The 22,549-nt window shown below is 36.2% G+C and overlaps 1 protein-coding gene across 4 annotated transcripts in view; it reads right to left on the bottom strand.

Annotated features, from left to right (window-relative positions):
* Positions 1–702: 702 nt before the first annotated feature.
* The window catches only part of BRD1 (bromodomain containing 1), a 59,806-nt gene continuing 37,959 nt past the window's right edge, over positions 703–22,549 (bottom strand). For 3 of the 4 annotated variants that reach the window (XM_058022168.1, XM_058022169.1, XM_058022170.1), the window contains 5 exons: positions 12,614–12,749; positions 11,314–11,441; positions 9,335–9,444; positions 6,970–7,124; positions 703–4,197 (listed from right to left, as the gene is read on the bottom strand). In XM_058022168.1, the coding sequence (XP_057878151.1) occupies positions 4,014–4,197; positions 6,970–7,124; positions 9,335–9,444; positions 11,314–11,441; positions 12,614–12,749 (713 nt within the window). In that variant the 3' untranslated portion in view covers positions 703–4,013. Of the gene's footprint in view, positions 4,198–6,969; positions 7,125–9,334; positions 9,445–11,313; positions 11,442–12,613; positions 12,750–17,784; positions 17,993–22,549 lie in introns of those variants that run through there. The other variant, XM_058022171.1, reaches the window with a different exon arrangement.

Genomic DNA, 22,549 nt, shown 5'->3' with positions numbered 1-22,549 from the left:
CTTTCAAGGAGGAGGCAAGTCATAGCAACTGTATGTTAAACAAAACTCTCAACAAGGTAACTCAAAGTTGCTAAGCTGGATGTGGACAGTAAATCTCCTCCATTTACATTTCACTTCTGTATTTTCTGTTACAGATATAGTGGGGGTGAGAAAGTTTGTTCTCACATAGGCAAGAACTTTTACCATATGATCAAAGGACTGAGATTAATTTATTTGATTCCCTAGCACACATCGTCAAGACAACCTCCCCTTGCCAGGCTGCAGGACAGAGCAACTGTCTCATCTGGAACTTGACCTCCACACTTGAGTATTTCTGTTAATTGATGTGTTTGTCTTGCATTGTGCTACCAGCAGCAGCCACCTCTGAGTCATTTTCTAACACTACAGAATGCAACTGTGAAAACAAAATCAATAACTAAATAAAAGTGTAAGAAGTTACTCATCTGCCACTGGCAATTAGACATGAGAGCCAGAAAATCCAGAGCTATTTTGTCCTTTGTACTAGCTCTAGTTAAAATTAAGCGTTCCTGAATCAGCCCACTTGCAGCGACAAGAGAGAAAGCTACTTCTCATGGACTAGAAACACTAGAAGCAAAAAAGACTTACTGTTTACAAGCAGTAAGTTTTAATAGCAGCATTTTGAGAAGGAAAAACTGAATACTTATTTTGTAGATGTTGATGGTCTGTGTGCATTGCTCCCTCTAGTGTAAGACAGAAAATCACAACAAACATTCCCCAAAAAATCACTGAGATAACAAACTTTTTTAAAAAAAACATTATTCTCTAGTCACATTTTCCCCCTATTTATACAATAATTGCTCATATTTTAATACAATAAAATACATTTTCACATAGTTCCAACTGATGATATAAGTCTCACACTTCAATTAATAGGAAATGATCACACCAGAACTGAGCAGTGAATGTACAAACTTACACCCTGTACTTATAACTGTAACACTCCCCAAGAAGCTGGCAAGCCAAGATGTGGTGTTCCAGTTTTACTTTCCATTGGAATACTAATTTCCACTCTATTTTGTTTATTTATTTCTGAGTAACTATTTTAAACTTTAACCCAATCTCAAGAGCCTCTGGATGATACTGGACTTCATCACAAGAGAGTATGGGAACAGCAACTGACACTGCAGCAATCTCCTCTCGACAGGGTCTGGGAAGAATTCCTGGGAGTTTCCACTGCATAACCAAACAAAAATAAACGAGCCTTTCATGTCAGTTTCATCAGAAGAAGACGCAGAACAAGCTTATTTTAATCAGTACAGTTTTCCAGCTGATAATTCTCATAAGTGCATACAGTCCCCTGTAAGATGAAGGCAGCACATCTTTCTTCTCCAAGAACTGATGAAACCACCTCTGAACAGAAAAGTCAAAAAATAACACTCAGAAATCTGAGCAAAATTCGAAATAGAGCTTTCCCTGGTGATGTGATTTTAAAAAAAGTTCAGAAATAATTAATGCTCTTGTTTGCAAAAATGAGCTCTTTTCCCCCTTGCAATGTTGCTAGTGTGCAGGCAACTGAGAACGTAGGAAGTCTTCTGAAGGATCATTTTGCAACTCTATGCTTTCTTTTTAATGGCACTTGTATTTCACAGGTATCAGCATCCTTATCATCTTCCAACTTCTGGTGTAACTGCATTTCAGCTTTCCAAGGTCCAAGACAGAAAAAAGGTCCATTTCTCTGTGCACCAGAATGAGGTTATGAATCATTATCTGGTTTTACACATACAAAATCTGAGTACCTTTTGTAGAACCAGTCTGAAATAAAATCTGATGCAGTGTATTTTTTTAATACCTTTAACAGAGTCCTCATGATGACAAGTGGTTCTACTGTCTCAACACTGCCCAAATTAAGTTCCATTCCCTTTAAAGAAGAGCATGATTATATCTCAGATCCTCAGAGTCATTATATTAAGTGCAAACAACCAGATTTTAATTTTTCTACCTGATGTAGCTGTTGTGGCCATCAGAGCAGCACACCTCAGTGATGGTCCTTCCAGCCATCACTGCTCTCCCTAAAGCTGTGTCTGCTGTCAAGTCTTTGCTTGATCATTCGTGAAGTTTGTCCAAGTCATCATCCCTAATTACCAGGGTCCATCACAGGCAGTTACTGTAGTCCCAGCTAACTGCAATATCTCCTATGCAAAGGGCTCAGTAAGGACAATGCTGGGTGCCACAGGAGAACATTCAGCTTCTTGGTCCAGTGCCTCTGGAGCAGCTCAGTCATGGAGTAAGAAAATGGGCACTGCAGCAAAATCTCAGGGGCCAAATTCAGGACAAAATTTACAGTTGAGAAAGAAATTTTATTTCAAGCTTCTACGGGGGTATTACAAACAATAGAGAATAAAAACATTAAAAACTATTTAAAAAGTAATTGTCCCTTTAAAATAAAGATTCAAGCAGGTTTAACAATGAAGTATGCTATTCAATGAAGTTTTAAAAAAAAGATTTAAAAAGTATTGGTTTTGCTGTATTTGCTAATCCTTTATAAAAAAGCTGGGCATAAATACTTCGTGCATTCATATGCATTATTTGGTGTTTCATATTATATAACTTGGTACAGTATTTACGATATCACTGCAAAAGAGTTCAAACACAGTGCATTTATAAATAATGGAGCCATTATAAATCACATTGCAAACATACCTTGCCATTTTCATTGTTACAAATTCAGTATCTCAGTGAAGGTAGGAATAAAGTAGCTACAACAATCAATATCTTGACTTTATTTTTTTTTCTTTTTAATATAAAAATGCAGTTCTGGAAACCCACCCTCCTTCTTCCCCCTGCCCAAACATAATGCTTTACTTCTTAAAAATAAAAATAAAGTACTAATTCTATATACATCACATGTACCATACAAAAATGTATCCAAAGTTTCTATTGCTACCAAAGTGTTCTAAATTAAAAGTTACATAAATCCCCTCATTGGAAACAAAAGATTACAAGTTACCAAAAAACCGAATTACACACAAACCATCGAGTTATTTTATACAATTTCCAATACATTTTTCTCCCAAAGCAAGTTGTCTTCTCATGTGCCTGTATAAAAATGCATATCAATATATTTGTCAATTTTATTTTTCATTATAAAGCAAATTAATACATTTTCTACAATAAATAAAACACAGGGAGGCACACATATCAACAAAATTAAACCAATGGGAGATAAATGGGATATGGTTTCGAAAGAAATAATGTGCTTGCAGGCTTTAAGCCAGGTTTGTTTAAAACAGTAAGAACCTTAAGTCATTTTGGGCAACAATGGAGTGTTTTTGGTGATTTGCAAGTGATGTACATAGTATAATTTTTATTGATGTCTTTCTCACAAAGTACCCTCCAAAATAATGCAACTTCCTTTCTTAAAATACATATTTGTAATTGTAAATTTACATCAATCTTAAATATGCGGTACTTTGTGCAAAGAGCAACAATTTACACAAACATTCAGAAGTCTTTTTCAGAAGCTACAGACCAAGGAAGAAATGATACAAGCAGCACCATACTGTATATGATTTAGGCAAACATATATTTGATGCCATTTTGATATTAGGCTTTAAGATCAACTAAACACCTCAAGCTGGAAGATGGCGCTTAGGTAACTTAAACTCAGAAAGAAAAGAAAAAGAGTAAAAAGCATGGAAAAAACAAAAACCAATTCCCTCCCCAACAAAATTATAAAAGGAATTAAGGAGCTACTTCTAAAATCAGAATAAGTTAAGTGTTGAATATACATTTATGTACAATTATGAACACTATGAACAAGACATTTTAACAGGTTTAGTGGAAAATCCTCCAATCTACAACACAATAAAATAATTAATCAATATGGCAATGGTGATTTAGAAGAATTGCTCAACTATTTCAAGTTTGCAGAACTCAGCCACTGAATCAACAATTAAGGGGTTGTATCTTCAATACATTCTTTTAGACAAAGAGGTTCATGAGTAGAGTTCAAGTCTCTGTGGTATTTTTCATGCCTTGCTAGAGAATCTCTGTTAGTCAATATCACTGAAGTCACTGACTGGTTCTCCATGGACTCGACTCAGGTGATTCATAGCACGATCAAAAGCAATTCTTACTGCTTTTCGTATGCTCGAGTTCCGTCCTTCCATCATTTTTAACTTGTCTATGGTCTCATCTATCCCAAGGGGAACCATTTTGGATTTGGGAAGCCACTGCCTGTAAGAAAAGGGTAAAAAATAAATCTGTTAAACATACAAGAAAATCAAGAAGTCTGTCCAGAAATGTCAAGGCTACTATGCCATGCTTCTCATATCACAAATCAGTTTTACCACCTTAAACAAAACAATAAAACACCATTTAAGATAGTGCTTACTTGCATTAAATATTTAAAGAACATGAAATATTAAGAAAATCTCTTCTGTAAAACAGAGAATGTATTCAGTGGTATGTACTTAGTGATTAAGTACCAACAGAAAAATCTTAGCCTAAAATACCGACGCAGTTAAAAGAACAGGCAGCAGCAACTAACAATGGACATGGCTCAAGATTCACCTGACACAGTATTGTTTCCTCTCATTCTTTCCCTTCCATTATTACAAGGAGTTTTCAGATGATGGATTTTTGCCTTACATTTCAGGCATCTCGATTTGTTCTTTATGGGGAAAGCTCAGCTAGCAAGGAAGTTCTGCTTTAGCATGCTTTTACCCTGCAGTATGAAATCCCACCAGCTCTGTATTCAGGGCACTTTTCTGTTTCAAGCTCCATAAATATCTTCAAATTCTGGGCATGGAGGAGTGATAACAGAATAAGCTCTACATCATCTTCTTCTAGTTAAAGCATTCTAAATATTTACTTTAATTTATACTTTATATTTATATATACTTTATACTTACTTATATTTATACTTTATACTTATACTTTTATACTTTAAAAGTATAAATTAAATTTACATCATTTTCATAAAGGTTGATTGTAATCCTGTTTTCCAAACTTAAAGACATTGAGGAAAACAAAAATTAGGTCAATTAATGAATATATTTACGATAGGCTACTGTAGTCTGCAATCCCAATCCTGCAAAAAGCAGAAGCCCTCCTTTTGTATAAAAACATTAGTCTGGGAGGGAAACCATTTGAAGCCAAACCAACAGGAGATCAGACAGTCAAATCTTCAAACATTTTTTTTACATAAATAAAATTGGCTCTTGAAATATTTTCATTTTCTTAAAGGACTCTAAACTAGAGCCCTATTGTATTGAGCACACACAGAGAAATAAAATGAGAAGAGTCAGTACAAGGACACAGACAGTATGATAACAGCATGAAAAGCATCAGTCTAACCATTATCAGTTTTAATACAGATCAGAGGAAGTTTTAAGAAGGAATTTTTAAAAGAAAGCTTTGCAAGTCCTCCAGATATAAGCAGGGAAGAAGAAGAAACAAATATGAAAATCCATAGAGGACAGACAGTGGTATCACAGAATGAAGGTGACAGATACCCTGCAAATGAATGAAAATCACAAACAGGAGTTCAAGACTACAAGAGACACAACACAGATAGAATTATGAATGCTAAAATAATCACAAAAGAAGAATCACTACCAAAACAAGTTGGTGGCGTCAGGGTGGAGGGGAGGAAAGGGGCTGGAAGAAGTATTGAGTCTTTTCCTGTCCATCTATGCAGAGCACCCATTAGAGACAACTTTGCACAATATTTACATGATTTAGGACCACCTGCACATAGAGCCTAATCAGAAAAGTTCAAGCTGCAGAGGACTCCCCAGATCAAGAAGCAATCAGAGCAATTATTAAGAAACTGACCAGGGGAAACATGCATTACATTGGCACCACCAGTAAGAGAAAAAAAATGAGAAACAAGCCTGAATATGTTTAAATGCAGATGTTCTCTGCGAACAAAGGCAGAAGAATGCAGGATCTTATGGAATCCTGAACAACTGAACGAAGATAATTATGATGAAGTACCAATTAATTAAGAAAATAACCGAAAACCAGAAAAATTATGCCAAAAAATCTAAGGGGCAAAAGAGTAAACATCAGTTATAAATTTTAAGCAGAAACTTATTTAAGTGATAGCATACTGGCACAGCATCGCTCAATGCCACATATAATCATCTAAAGAGGAAACTGATAGCTAAAAGTAAGCAAATTCAAGAGAAAAACGAGACATGGACAGATTTACAGTTAGCTTGACCTGTATGGAAACTAGGAGAGGAGAGGGACAACAGAGAACATAGAAAAGAAATAGATAGTTTGATGAAAGGTAGATGAGAAGCTTCCATGTCTAGGAAAAACTCACCAAAACCATAAACAATCCTAACAACCAAAAGAAGACCAAAAAACCTTGGGTGTCTCCTCCTACCTCCCCAGAAAAATCCCATCAGCCCTAAAACTGAAGACCATGGGGGAAGGAAAGAGAATGTTTTGTTGTGTGAACTATCCCCCTTCAGGCTCTACATAGCATATTGCTGATGCCAAAATAAATGGAAATAAGGAAGACTTAATGAAAAAAAAATAGAAAAGGCTAAGTGAAAGAAAGTGTTAATAAAGCATTGAGTTAAAGAGAGGTTAAAAATAGAAAATGCACTTGAGAAGACTGAGAGAAGAAGTGTTGTAATTCAGAAAGCAATGATGAAGGATAAAAGAGATAAATGTTAGACTATTACTTTTAAAAAACTTATGAAGCAATGAAGTAATTTCACCAGGTCAATAAATGAAAGTCACTTGTAAATAAAAAAGACTATAAATGACTTAAAATATTTTTTTCCAAACTGACGATAAAAAGGTATCTTTCAGTGATGATATATACCTTGGTCCAAAAACAGACTCAAATATGAAATTTTAACATTACAGTTTATACTTCCATTGAAATTATATCCATGGAAATATAATGTTTCAATTTTCTTCTAGACCAAAGACACAGGTTCTTAAATTTTAAGTCACTGCATCAAACAATACATTTCAATAACATACCAACTTCTTTTGTTGTCAAAAAATAGTACTAAGAATAGTTTCTCATCTGATTTGGTCTGCATTTGTTCTCCAATTTTCAGTACATCTAGAGGTGGCACTGGTATAGTAACACCATTGTGATGGCCAGCAACACGAGGCATCTTAGGGTCAATAATCTGTAAGGGAGAAGAAAGGACAGTTCCTCATTTTTAAAATTATGTAATTCATTTTAAGAAGGTATTACAAATGAAGTTAATAAGAAATAAATAATAAACTAAACAGCCACTGGATATAAATTGACTTTGTGTTACACACACTTTTTGACATAAACTGAACAGGCATAGAGGAGACCTAGTGGCAGACTTGACTGAAAATGCCAAAAAAAAGCATTTTTCACTCATATTAGTTCTTCTTAAAAGTCCCATTTGAATTCCACTTAGTACAACTTTGAGACTGACAAGCAGGTTTAGAATGAAAATGTCAAACCATGATTTCTAGAAGCTCTAACTTGCCTCAAATTTTAGGGTTTGAAATTAATATACCTTAAAGAACTAACCTATGTTAAGGTATAAGTATTTCAGTAAAATACATGCTCCATACTCAAACTCTGGAGCAAAAATTTAAAAACAAAACCAAAAAAGTGCAACTTTCAAATATCTTGCATATCCAATTTAATGACTCAGTCTTAGCCAAAACATGCAGTTACAGTCACGAAGTCTTTCTAAACAAAATTGAGGGAGAGACATGTTTGCTCATGTTAAACAAACCATCCTGATGGAAAAATCCTTTGCAGGCAGCTCACAGCATTATGAAGTGCTTAGCTTCCACCCAAAGAAAGGTTTTTACTCCATGCCTGTTCCACCCATCTCCTACTCTATGAACTCCTTTTGCTTTTCCACTATCCACACTGGCACCAATCTTAATCCACAGTAAACTAACTTTGGGAAATAAATTAATAGAAAGCTAATACTGTGGGGAGCTCATAAAAATCAGAAGAATTTTCCTCTCTTAACAGAGGTTTAACTCCTCAAATTAACTTATCCCACTCTCAGACACATCAATGCTGACATAAAGGAGAAGAAAAGGAACCCTTTGGTCTTCATCAGTTTAAATCTAGCGCTAACATCTTTCAAGAGACAATCATCAAATTTTCAGCATCTGACCCAGGTGTCTTTGAGTCACCCACTGACTCAAGTGCTTAAACTCAAGTGCTCTGATTCCACCTCCAGAGGTTTTCACCTGACTCTGTATGATTACATTTCACATTGTCTTTAGAACACACGTATTAAAATCGTGATTGTCCAGACTCGTATATAAATCAAGTCAGTGTATGAACTGTTCATATAACCCCAAAAGCCTAAAGCCAAACAACTCATCAATATTTTCTCTGCAAGCTTTGATTTAAGCAGAACTATGTCTGTTTCTCTTTTATTAACACACACATATATGCATCTCCTCTGCTTAAAAACAGCTTTAAGTATCCAGTACATCATTCACAATTGGCTGCAATCAGTCAGTTTATTCCAGCTATTGAGTTTTTTGTTTCTTTAATGAGCTGCAGCATCAAGGGTATTTTTATACTCATTTTGCAGCAGAAATAATATATAACACAGAAACAAAGACTACTGAGACAAGTATGCTGGTTTTAGCAGGGATAGAGACAATTTTCTTCACAGTAGGTGGTAAGGGGCTATGTTTTGGATTTGGGTTGAAAACTGCATTGACAACATAAAGATATTTTTGTTAATGCTGAGCTGTGCTTACACAGACAAGGCCTCTTCCCCTTCTCACCCTGCCCCACCAGTGAGGAGGCTGGGGGTGCACAAGGAGTTGGGAGGGGACACAGCTGGGGCAGCTGACCCAAACTGACCTTAGGGATGGTCCATCCCACATGGCATCATGCTCAGTATATAGAGCTGGGGAAAGGAGGAGGAAGGTAGGGACATTCAGTGTGATGGTGTTTGTGTCCCCAAGCCACATGTAAAGGAGCTCTGTGTTCCTGGCGATGACTGAACACCTGCTGCCCATAGGAAATGGTGAATGAATTTGCTTTGCTTGTGTGTATGGCTTTTGCTTTCCCTATTAAACTGTCTTTATCTCAACCCAAGAGTTTTCTCACTTGCACTCTTCTGACTCCCCTCCCACCCACAGGAGGCTGCACGACACAGGAGTACTGCACATCTCCAAGGGCTGGCAGGGTAGCAGAAATTATTGACTTAAAATCTGGTACTCCAGTAGCTTTACAAACTCAGTGCATAGTAAAGAGGGCACAACAAGCCACCTTTCTCCAACCTAAATGGGAATTTACCAATTATCTTAAGTCTGTGCATGGTGTTTTCAGACCAGAAACAGTCACTACTGTACTTCTGGGAAGGTGGGCACTTACCAGAGCTGGGTAGGAGGGATATCCACTGCATTTGGCCCATACTACTTTTAGAGGCTCAAGAACAGATGTTGCAGCATCAGTTGAAATCCACATACTGCTATGCCCAACTTCTAAGAACAAAGAAACATAAAATTAAAATGTTCCAGAATGAAACCTCAGATAAATCTGCAGTTCTTCGTTTCCTAATCAATAGCTCGTGATCCTTAGAATCTAATACTAATACCAACTTTCACACACATACGAATAAAAACAAGGTAGCATTCATAAGAGCTCTTTACATGGTATTAATACTTTTTTTCCAAGCTTACAGATAAAGAACAAGAGTTTAGACACTTCTAGAAATGGCATATCTAAAACATCTTAGTTCTTAGGAAGCGTTTGCCAAATTCCAATAATTCCTTCCCTTTGAAAAAGCTCCAAAGAAAACATAAAATTATGGTACTTCAAATAGTTTCTTTTACTGTGATGACAATCCTGTCACAGAAGTGATGATTTTCAAGATGCAATTTGCACAGTATATATTTCCAAGTGTTGGATACCTGGATACCCACACTGAGATTAGCACCTCATAACTTAGCAATACTGGTACACCTTTCTATTCTTATGCCTAAATTCTGACCTGCATTTTGATTTCCATTTATTTTTAACAAGTTTTCTTGGTCTCTCTGCCCTGCCCTTTCCTGCAGTCAAGTTCAAAAATGTCAACAGGTTTCCAGGCAGCAGCACTAGTGTTTTACTTCTTCTCAAAAAGCAGGGTAATGAACAACTGAGTGTAAGTTACTGTGCACTTCTAGAGAATCCTCAATTTTCTTCTCTGCTGCTCAGCAATGGATTGAAGCCTGAGACCTGCATAAGCCTTTCAGTCAACCAAAACCACAACTGGTCCCTAAGATACAGTCCAGAGACTGATCAGAAGAGTGAGTTAACTTCAAGATGATCACCACTGGGGGTGCTGATCAAAGGGGGAAAAGTGATCCAAGTTGATATGCTGTAAAGGTCAGGCAGCACTTCTTGTATGGGGAAACCTGGTACCAAGATACAGTTCAGGGGCTGCAGCTGCACTTTCTTTCAGCAGTCAGGCAATACTGCTTAGATAAAGTGCATTTCAAATGGGCATTGCTCATTTATAATGAAAGGTGGCATGCTCATACGTGTTCTGCCTTGACATTACAAAAGCATTCCAGGGTTTGTTGTTGATCTTAAACCATAAAAGTGGTTTAAGATCTTTTAAAAGTAGAAATAGCAAGAAAAAAGTATTTAAAGTGATCACATTAAAAAAAAATTAGTACAGTCATTCTGCACAGTAAGTTGTTTCTCTGCTCTGTTAGTAACAGTTTGTAAAGTATTCACATGTCAGTTAGAAAGAGCCATGAGGGTTTCAATTAATTCATCTTTATTTACAGACTGTTTCAAAAAATATGTATGTAGAACTGTATCTGGTATATAAAAACAGTTCAAGTTCTCTTCTTCAGGACATCTAACAAGAAAGATATCTGCACTATTCTCAGCTGCAAAGAAAATGGTATTTTAATGCTGAATAGAAAATCATACATGAGCTGACAGAATGCATGCAGCCAGACTCAGAGACTTCTCAGGTGTACATACAAGTAGGAGTTTCAGAATTTTTCCTAGTCAGAGTTTATTCCACATGACAGTAAGGGGTTACTAATCTAGCACATAGGATTACTAATTTTCTTTTACAAGATCTGCAAAAGAAAACTCATCTTCTCTTTTTATTTCAAAACATCTTTATTTCCTCAAGCAAGAAGAGAAAATTAATCAAAAATCAGAGTCAGATGCTATTCTTTACAAAGACTTCCAGGAGTCAAAAGCAGAATTCAGTAGTTTCTGGAAGGATATCAACAACACTTTGAGACAGCTTAATGTATTTAAGCAGTAAAAATAAGAATGTTAAAATCTGTCTAAAAAATGGAAAAATATTATACACTACTATTAAGAATTCAATTATTTATAGTTACCAGCTGCAATTCTTGCTGCTTTGGCATAGTTTCCATTTTCAATGCATGAAATCAGTTCACTTCGATCTTCCAGTGTGTGTCTCCGTATCAGGGCAGGTTTACCTTTACCACACTTCGGGAGACTAAAACTACAAAAGTATTCATATTAAAATCACTACTTGATAATTAACATTGTTCACTATAAATCAAAGTTTTGAACGAGAATTTACATTTCATCAGTACAGGGTAAAATCAATGGAGCAAGCTCTAAAAATATTTTGAGTAAAAAATACAAACAACATAAAAGCCAAAGTTCTGATTATTTTCAAACACAGAATTGCCTGGTTATCAGCAAAAGACAGGTCCACTGCTCCAATAGGTCTACTACTCAGAAAACACAACTATTGTCTCTTTAATTTTTCACTAAAAATTTCAGTCTTTCAATTGTGAAATGTCTCTTCTCAAAATGGGAAATTTGCTTTCTACACACTTGAGTTTTCTTCAAGAAATCATAGAATGTGAACAACAATTATACTGACAATTTGATCTAGAATATCACATTTAAAATAGATGCAATAGTAAATTATCTTTGTCTCTGAAAGCCTGTTTGACATGACTGCATTAACACCTTTCCCTTAACCTGAACACATGAATAAAGTCCTCTTTTTCTGTGTGACAGATTTACCCTATACTGTCCTGTATGTCCCATCCTCATAGACCAGGACTGGAGACAGCTACCTCTCACCCAGAAATCAGTGTTCTTTCAGAAGATACACCACTGGTGATGGAGACATCAATGGTGGCAGAAGGGTCCATTCTGACAGTCCTGCCTTTAACAGCAGACTCCATGGAGAAGTCAATAGCTGGTACAGAGTTACTATCAACACTGCAGTACCTACCCAGCAACCCACAGACTGACAACCTACAGTTCCAAGGCTATCAAACTACCTTTTTTGGGTAAAAGACTCTGCTTTGTAAGTTGCTTCTCTCTTGCCTTCACAAAAATAAACACATACATTTTTAGTGTTCCAGATTAGGAAGGTAATTAAGCCAAGATACTGTATGTAAAAACATACCTGTATCTTTACAGAGCAATAGAAGCACAGTCAGTTTAAAAATCTAACTGCCTGGATATGCAATAACCTGAATTCAACAGAAGAATCCCAGCAATCCTGAAAGGTGACTTGGATCTGACATAACTGAGAAAACTGAAATACACTCTTTTTTCCATAATTTATGCAATCCTCCAACGTGGGTCACAAGCACTATAGAAAACTGATATATTCAGTCTCAAGTCTGTATTTCATATTTACAGTTTTACCTTGAGTTACACAAGAGACTGTTACTAGATGAAATACTAGATTCTGATGCACAGCGGCGACGAGGTTCAACTTTTCTTCCTGGAGTATCATCTAATGCTCTCTCCTTACTTTCATCTCCAAAACCATTTGATAGACCTGCAGCATAACACAAAAAATAAACTGCATCAAACTGGAAACCACACCATTTTCATTAACAACCTTCTGTATTTACACAATGCACACAATTATTGTTTTGCTCTTCAAATATTTGGGTGTGATGAAAAAGAACGTGAATATTAACAAAATATGTAATTTCAAGGAAGTATTAAAGTTCCTGTTGTCCAGATTTTAAAAACAGGATGAACCTTTAGGTAAGGTATTAAAAAAAAAAAAAAAGGCAAGCAGAGATTGTAACATGGGAAATACTAACAGGAGTAACAAATCAGTCTTTGCAGTAATGTTTCCAACCATTAAAACAATCACGCTGCAAAAGCTAAGTAGAAAAAACCCAAGAAAATAAAATGTTACAAATCAGGCAGATTACCAAGTCAACAAAAGGCTTATTTCAATGCAATGCTATGATCATTAAAATTCTTTTCAATCCTGGAAGTAAAGACTGATATGGATTTCTCCATGACACTATCTAATTCTTCCTGGTAGGGTTTCCAATTTAGTAAATTCAGACTGACTGACACTATGATGACTGTCTTCTGTCACCAATAATCAATAATATGCATGGTACTGTTTTTAATTAGCCTTCCCCTAACAAAAGTTTGCATACATCAAAGGATATTACATTTTAATATCATAATTGTAATGAAAACATTAAAAAGGCTCTTATATTACAATCCACTTATTTGATGGGCTGTTGCCAATCCTGCTCTGGGTTTGCTATACAAACAGTATTGGCCTTATTAAGCCATTTTTAAGCTTGATTAAAGAGACAAATGAAAAGTTTTAAGATAGCATTCTGAAGACTTTCCAGTGTGTGTGAGTGTATGTGGAGGTGTGGACATTAGGACTAATAAGGAAAGAATCCCACAGTGACTCTAGAATATGATCAGAAATGCCCTCAGCTAAAGGCAATGGTACCAGCCTGCAGTCAGCCACTGCAAACTGTAGGCTACAAAGAGAATAACATTTTAAAACAAATTCAACTCTGGGCATGCCACTCCCCACACAAGAAAGACCTAACCATCCCAGCCATCCTTATCACTACCAAAGACTTGAAGGCCATCATGATCATTGTACATTCAGACACAGTCAAACTAGGTTATGTAACTTCACATGCCCCTCAACAGAGCCTTTTACTGTAAAACAATTATGGCAGAACTCCCTTTAGTAATTCTTCCAGTCTGTTTGCTACAAAGGAGGCTGATAACTAAGGAGCTTGAGCTTAGCAAGTTACTTTTTACAATCCAGTAATTTTTCAAGCATTTCCATATAGTGACTTACAGAGTTTTTCCACTCCACCCCAGGAGACCTTCCATTTGGATTATCAACACAATTTCAGATTTTTAAGAGAAAAAGGAGTATATTTACTCAAGGTTCTGAGAGATTTACATATAAGTATTCTCCTTCATTGTCATTTAGCTTACACTGTAAATATTCATTTAAGAGTGTTTGTTTTGTAACTCCTATATTTGCCTTTGATTTCCTACAGAAGAAAAATTATAAAGGTAGCATTGTCCTGAGCGACAAACACCAAACTATTCATCAGTGGTATTTATTAATCTTGTTCTCACTCTCACCAAGTTGATAAAAATATCTGCAGATTGAGGAGGAGTTTGGTCTTAGACTGTGCTGAAACAGAGCGTGCTTTATGAAAAAGTGAATAGGGGAATTTAAGTTATCACAGTACATTTCACATGGCATTTGAAATGAAAAGCTAAAAAAACCATTCTGCAAAGGACATCTCTTATGTCTCTGCAAAAATTACTTGTTATTCTTCAATATCCTGTCAGATTTATCTTTCAAGTGAGGTGTATAAACTGTTTTGTTTTCATCCTGCCACAAGCCAGAGACACATTACTCAAGTTATCACTCAGGCATCTAGCTAATGTGAGGCAGCTATCAGCAGAAACAAGTCAGATCACAGACTGAATTTTAAACAGGAAGACAGATCAAGTAATGACTGCTGCCAGAACAAGGGCACAATTCACATTTCCAGTGGACTGTAAAAATGGAAAGAAGTACCTGTGTTAAGAGAATATGCAAAACATTTAACCATATATAAGCCAAATGTGACCTGGATGCTTATCTCTGCATACATTGGTTTTGTACATGCACACCTATGACGAAAGGGGCAAAATAGTATTTTTATTATTTCAATCAGTTTATGACTGCGCTGTCACCAAAATGGACATTTTGGCACTCTCAGTCCCTGGCAATGGTGGCTTCTCTTTGTCATCAAGTCAGTGCCAAGAAATGGTAGGGAGCCAGTTTTCAGCAACACAGTGGACAAAGCAAGCATGTGATTGCCTGACTGCTGAAGTTAAAAAACAAGGGATACAGCGGAAACATGCAACTATAGCAATGGAGACAGTTCTCTGAGATGACAGTCCAGCCCTATTCTAGTTTAAACATAAACTGTGAGTTTAATGACTCACTTAATTCACTTCAGATTAGAGTAAAAAATGTTTTATGAATCTGTAGAATAGTTACTAACAGTGGTGTCCTGGTTTCTGCTGGGATGGAGCAATTTTTTTTTTCTGAGCAGCTGTTACAGTGATGTATTTTGATTTGAAGGTTGATAACACATTGATGTTTGAGTTGATGAGCAGTGCTGACAGTTAATTCAGGACTTTTCAGTGTCTCATGCTCTGCCAGTGAGCAGGGGCACAAGAAGCTGGGAGGGACCATGGCCAGCTGACCCAAACTGGCCAAAGGGATATTCCATACCATGGAGTGCCATGCCCCATAGATAAAATGATGGGAGCTGGCTGGGAGTGGCTGATCACAGGGCTGGGCATTGGTTAGTGGGTGCTATGCAACAGTATTGCACATCACTTGTTTCTCTTGGGTTTTATTCCTTTTTCACGTTATTATTATTATTATTATTATATTTTACTTTTTTTCAATTGTTAAACAGTTCTTATCTCAACCCAGAGGTTTTACCTTTTTCATATTGTCATCCCACTGTGAGGACCAAGGAGTGGGAAGTGAGAGAGTGGCTGGTTGGTACTTGGTTGTCAGCTGGGGTTAAACTACAGTAAGTGGGGAAAAAACCCCACTTACATGTTTTTGACAAAAAAGGAATACTAAAGTGCAAAAGAATTTAGAGCTTCCCAGACATATTTCTCTCTTGCTTGTGGAAGTATGAAAAAAAAAGAACATGCAATCTATCAGCAGGAGTAATTTTCCTTAGCACCAAACCCCAAATGACAAGAGCTTACACCATCTATGAGACTCCAGTTTATACAGTTCATGTTTCAGAAGGTATAAGGAACAGGCATTATTTTAAGAAAGGAAAACCTCAAGGCTTATTTTAAATAAAACACACTCCTATCTAGTCATAGATTAAATGGTTCACAGGTGACCTTGTAACTTGCCAGAAAAAACTGAGGCAATAAAACCTAAGTGTTTTATGGTAGGAGCACTGATGTGAAAAAAAAGATCAGATATACTACACAATTTGGTTTCTGTTATATCATTACAAAACTATTTTCTCATGAATCATGAAACACCCAATGTCCTGTAGCTGCTACAGTAAGTGAAATTAAAGATCTCCCTTTGCTTTAAGGAACTTACATTTTATAGAATCAGTAGATGTAACTAAGACGGCCAAATAAAGAAAATCCATGAGACCTAACTCATCCTGCTTACAACTATTCCACAAGCTCATGATTTTGTTAGATCAAATGAGCCTTCTCTACAGTCATGGAGTGAAATTTTATGTCAGGACTAAACTTCTTACACATACTGCCTCCTCATCAATACCACTGAATGACAACCCTCCTCTTCTCCCCTAAAGATCAAACTAAAAGCCTTTAATTAGTGGTTCATTTCCTTTACTTTTCCACTCTGTTTTTAAGTTTCTTCAAAAAAGCAGTCCACTCTCAAGAGGCAGAACTTAACCTTTTTCAATTAAAAAGGGAATTCTCAAACAATGAAGTCTGCTATCACTCTTAAATGCAGGGTTACTTCCATTTCTAATCTTCAGCTCAACTTCTATTTACATGGAAAATTTACTGCCTTGCAAATCACAGCACAACACAACCATTTTGAAAAAAAAGAAATGCTAACTAAGAAGAAAAAAAGTAAGGCAAAGATGATCAGCCTAATACTTTTCCACAGGTCTCTCTCACTGCACTGAAAACTGTATTTATCAGGCAAAGTTTTAACTTCTCAACAGTGCCACTTTGTTCTTAGGCTGCATTTAAAACTTTCACTGACTACCTACATCAAGCAAGTTGGAATCCTTTTGTCCATATTAAATAAATGGAATCAGGAAAAGGTAATTTCCAAAAGAGAGCAGAAGTTTGGAAAACATGACAGAGGAACAAAGCTCAGTATAGTCCAAAGAGCAGCACAGCATGTCCACGAATGTACAAAATGCTGCCTCAGAATACAGAATTGTACATTTCAGACTGTAATAGACCTTACAGTTCTGCTGAAACAAAAAGAAAGAAGCAGAACTTGCAAAAAAATATTCTAAAGCAATTAATTCTCTACTACGCATAGCTTGATGCAAAACCAAGCACATCAAAATGTAAGATGAAGTGCTCTCCTACAACTAGACCTGAAGGGCTGAAATTCAACCACTAAAAAACCTGGGAGCATTCAAACAATGACTGCACACAGTGCACCAGCACTTCCACAACACTATTTAGTCTCATTTTCAGTTGTGACTTGAGCACTTACCCTGAAAACTGATGTTACTCTTCATTAAAATATATATACAGTAGAGGAAAATGTGTATTTTATTTTAAAAAAGCATTTTTTTTCTGGTAGGTTTCACTTCTCCAAGGAAAATGAGATTGGTTTTTCTGGGGAAGGGAAGAGGATGGAGATGTAGCATTCTTAGCTAATCTGCTCTCACAGAACATGTTCTGGGAATAAGAATGTTGGGACTGGTGAAACTCTGCGACCAGTGTGTGTCACATATACTACAACACGTACAACTTTGTAACTTACGGAAATGGGGCAATACATTGAATGAAGAGCATAGTTTCATATGTGTCAAAGACTTCCTCCAAGAGTGTTCATTTCTATTTGTTTTTTGTTCTAAGGATGGCTGGTGTCTCCAACATGATCCAAATTAATTACTTCAAATGTAATTGTCTTTCTGCGTTCCAAAATGATCATTTAATTGAATTCCATTCCATGTTGAGGATAATAGAAAATAATTAGGATCCAAAGAGATAAATACCCAGCATGATATTAGTTAATATGAGAACCTGGAAGACAGTGAAAAAGTCATTAAGTCTCTCTGAAAGGAAACAGAGCTTTCAATTAAATAAGCCATCCTTACAGCAGTGTCCAGAGACAGTGAGAATGACACAAGTGTCCTATGTATTCTATCACTAAAACCTAAGGTTTCTAAAGGGACTATCTAAGTAAGTTTCACTTTGATTCAGACCTTTGTCTTGAAAAAGAAAATACTGAAAGTCATTGAAAACACAGAATACAACCTCCATGTGCATGATAAGCATCAAGAAGACAGTTTAGAAATGTAGCTAAAAATACCTCCAGTAAGAGGAAGAAAGGGGATGCCAGCCACTGATTTAGGGGGATTTATACATACAGATAAGCACACACAGGATAAGGGAATACTTGAAGGTAATAAATCATCAGAAGTTACTGCATTCTTAAAAATGCAAACCTTGGAAATGGGCAGACTTCAGAAACAGAAAAGCATCCATTAAGCTTTTTTTCCACATGTAAGAGCATAGGACCCTAAGAGAAACCCTCTAAATGTTACTTCAAACAGTAAATTCTGAAGTGCAGTAGGAATATTAAACACAATTCTTCTTTTCAGAGTACACAGATGAATATCACAGCACAGCAAAGCTTCCAGTACTTAAAACAGTCTTCAGTATGCAGACAAAATGGAAGACAGTTACTCAAAGACTACAAAGCCTGGTGTGAAGAGTCCCCTTGGAAATAAAGCTTTTAAAAACTCGGTCATGGCTAGAGGCAGCAAAGACAGCTCAGTATGAGCTCATGATGTGGCACCTACACACTAAACAGCAGTACCTTTCAAGATCCTAACCAGAAAATCTTAACCTTTAAAGGTTTAAGTGACACAGAACAAATACAGTTTGGTGGCTCAATAAATGGCCTGTTTGATGGGCTCCAAAAGAATGCCAAAGAATTCATCTTGTAAATACTAATTTTCTTCAAATCTGAGAATAAGAAGTGTCTCTGGCAAATCAGATGAGGCTCTAATACAACAGCAAAATCTAATTTACACAACAGAAAGGAAAACTAATCAGAATTTAATAACTACAGCTTCCATAAGATAAGGATCATACATTGCTCTGTATTACAACAGGATCTCTGTACTGCAGAATGAGTGTTCAGGGCATTTCAAAGCATGTTGTGGGAGGCAACCTTAGTGAAGGAGTTTGAAAACACTCCAGAAAACTCTGAAACAAAAAGATAGCATACAAGAAGAAACATTTCTCAAAAAAAAAAAAAAAAACCAAAAACACATTTACAACTTCTTCTAAGACAGTATCAGCTGTTCCAGTGGTGGACTGATAGACTGAGGCAGTAGAGTAGAAAATGCCATTAAAAAGTGCACACTCAAAATCTAAAAAATTCAAAACTAACTTTACAAACTGAATTCCTGAATCAGCTTTGGTTTATACAGTTTATGACATGTAAAACAGATGACTGCAAAATATAAGCTTTAAGTGCCTGAATCACATACAGACCAATAGCATGTCATTCAGGATCCAGAAATGACTACAGAAAGCCAGTAATATTTAGGACCATTTACTTCTAATTACCTTGGCAAAAATTACTTAAGAGGATTTAAGATCAGAATCTTTTTTCCAAACATTTTTTACTGATTTATGCCCAAAAAGTTAAGAACTTTAAGAAAGAAAAAAAAAATTTAAACTTTTTCCATTTGAAGATTTTTACTTTCTCACCTACAAAATTCTGATATAAATGAAAAAATCTTTAGAGATTTCTTAAAAACTTAAATCAATAATTCACAAGTTGCATAACGAAAAAGCATGATAATTATTTATCAATACACTGCATGAAAATCCTAGTGCTTAGGAGTCTTTCAGAGCAGCCCAGCAGGACCTGACACCTACAAAGAAAGGCTGCTCCATTTCCTAAACCGAGATGTTCCTGAATGGAACTAACTTTTGAAAATCCTGTAGCTAGTAATTTCACACAGAGCTTTTATCAACTGAGATTTTTCTTCATTGAAAGTAAGGGTTTCCCTATAATTGTGAGAACACAACTTCTAGGTAGGCTATCCAATGAAAAGGGAACAGACAGACAGAAAACTCCAGAGCTCTCCTATGTAAGGAGGTCAAGCAATCTGATTCTATTAAAAATAAATAATTTAGCATTTACTTGCCTTTTACAGCTGTTTAGGAAAATTGGTGCATAATTTGTTCCTCTTTCTAAGATAGGGAACAGAAAATGAAACTGAAGTTGTTACTTGAAAGAAAGATCAAGGCAGAGATCTGCCACTCCTGAGATGACATACAGGACACCACAGTAAAATGTAAATCTTTTAATGACTTCAGAAAATAACTCAGCTGCATTCCCAGTCCTAAATTTCCTTTTTCACCTTGAGAGGTACTTCATGCAGGGAGCTTACAACTTCCTGTGATTCAGTATAAAAGATCCAGTGCTTTGCAGCCTCTGCAAGCCTTCTATGACAGCTTGCAGAGTACTTGAGGAAGTGCATGACCTGAGTCCTTTGAGAATGAAACATCTTACTAAAAATTTATTCCAGCCTAGCAAAAATCAACAGTGCTTGCTATCCTAAGATTTTCTTCCTGGCTTCATTGACAGGATCTGGAAAGATCAAATGAGATGTTTCACTGCTCATGCAGTCAACCTGCCAGTGCATGAAGCATCCTCAAGTGAAGATAATCAAGAGCTATTAAAATATTAAAATACCAGCCCAGATTTGCTATTTTTAGGCAAAACTGAACAAAAGAGTTAAAATAAGGCTGACTTGCATGTTCGTATCTTTGTATCTCTAATCAGATGAATCTATAGTTGCTTTTTTCCCCTCAGACATAAAGTATTTTTATCTTCAACACAGAATATTTTTGGAGAACTCAGGAGTTAGCCATGGTTATCAACTGAAGGTTAATTCTCAGCATCTGCTTTTGTCTCCATTTTTTTTCAATGCCATGCTGTTAGGAAGTAACTTCTGAGCATTATGAAAGTTTTGGAGGGAAGGGAAAAAGGAAAAGTCAAGGAAGAAAATAGAATAAAAAGGAGGAGAAGAGAAAATGCAATTAAAGTGGGAACATTACCATATTAGGATAGCATGGCCTGTCAAACATGACCTGATAGCATGACCAATGACCACTGTAACAAAACAAAGCAACTTTGCTCCAATTTTACCTATTCTTGAGTATTACATGTTTCTTTGTGTGGGATATCTTCTTAATGTGAACCCTTCCTCTGTGCATGCCAAAGAAATTTCATCTGGGTACTACAATGAGAAACATAGCAGAGAGCTATTCAATTTAAACTATCCCCAAATACTGGGCTGTGGGTATGATACAAAGGACAAGTGCACGCTACCATAATTACTCCTTATGAAGGGCATTCCTCTATGCAGGCAAATGCATATTCTAATCTCTTCTAACTGAATGGAGAAAAGGGAAAACAAAAAAATCCACCCCAAACCATAAATCCACACACAAACCTTCTCTGAGAGACATTAACCTGCAGTCAATCACACTGTGTAATCTGTCCCACTCTCTTCACTCACAGCACAAAGGGCCACAAGTGACTGAACCTGCCACGTTCAGTGCCTGATGCTGCTGTTGGAGCCACTGGATGAACCTTTTCTATTGTCCACCTCTTAAATCAGACCTGTGGGTGAGTATGTGGGGGCTGGACTGGATGACCTTGAAAGGCCCCTTCCAACCCAAACTATTCTATGATGTTCCAACAGCCCAGCTCACTTGATCCACGTTGATACACTGTATGTCTGGGAAGAGGGACTTCACCATGTCTAAGCCTGTGAATTTGAAGGTGAAGGTCACCTACACTAAGCCACAGCACCATGGCAAGTATCTTCTTAAATAAATTAAAACATAACTTACAAAAAATACAGTGTGGATCTGTATTCACTATTCACTAACTTTTTAGCTATTTTCAATAAATCCCACAGCTCTGTTTACCATCTGTACCACACAGAAAAAAAAATAGTCTTAAATGTCACAAATGAAGCACATAGGGGATTATGACATTTAATTTTTTACAAAGCCAAACCTGGGCCAAGAAATGAGCTAAGTATTAAAAAAAAAAAAAAGAGAAAAATAAAAAAAGCAGCACTAGAATACCGTAAAAGGCTCCACAATTCCTACAGCATCAAGAAAAACAGAAGGGCTTCCAGAAATATTTGTTTATTATTACCGAAGATTTACTTATAATCATCTTAGAAAACACAGCAATTGTACATTGGGTGCTAATAATTAATATCTTAAAAATAACCCAAAAGACTTTACTTTCAAAGATATTAACATTTTTAAGACCCCAAAAAAAATTTCCAGAATACTAGTGTATAATGTACCTTATGTATACACACATCTCACAAGCCCTAAAAAAAGCACCACATTGCCATTTATCCAGGTGTTCATCAGCCCCCACCACTCTCAACTATGTTGCTTAAAATTCCCCTTATTTTAATAACATAAATCAAGAACTAGGAAAAGGATTTTTCATCCTCAGGAAGTCAACACTATGATTATTTATATGAAATAAAACCAGAAGGAACGTTTATGTTCTTAAACACTTTG

This window comes from Melospiza georgiana, chromosome 4 (genome assembly GCF_028018845.1).
Source record: "Melospiza georgiana isolate bMelGeo1 chromosome 4, bMelGeo1.pri, whole genome shotgun sequence".
NCBI lineage: Eukaryota > Metazoa > Chordata > Aves > Passeriformes > Passerellidae > Melospiza > Melospiza georgiana.
This window is presented reverse-complemented; position numbering and strand designations above follow the sequence as displayed.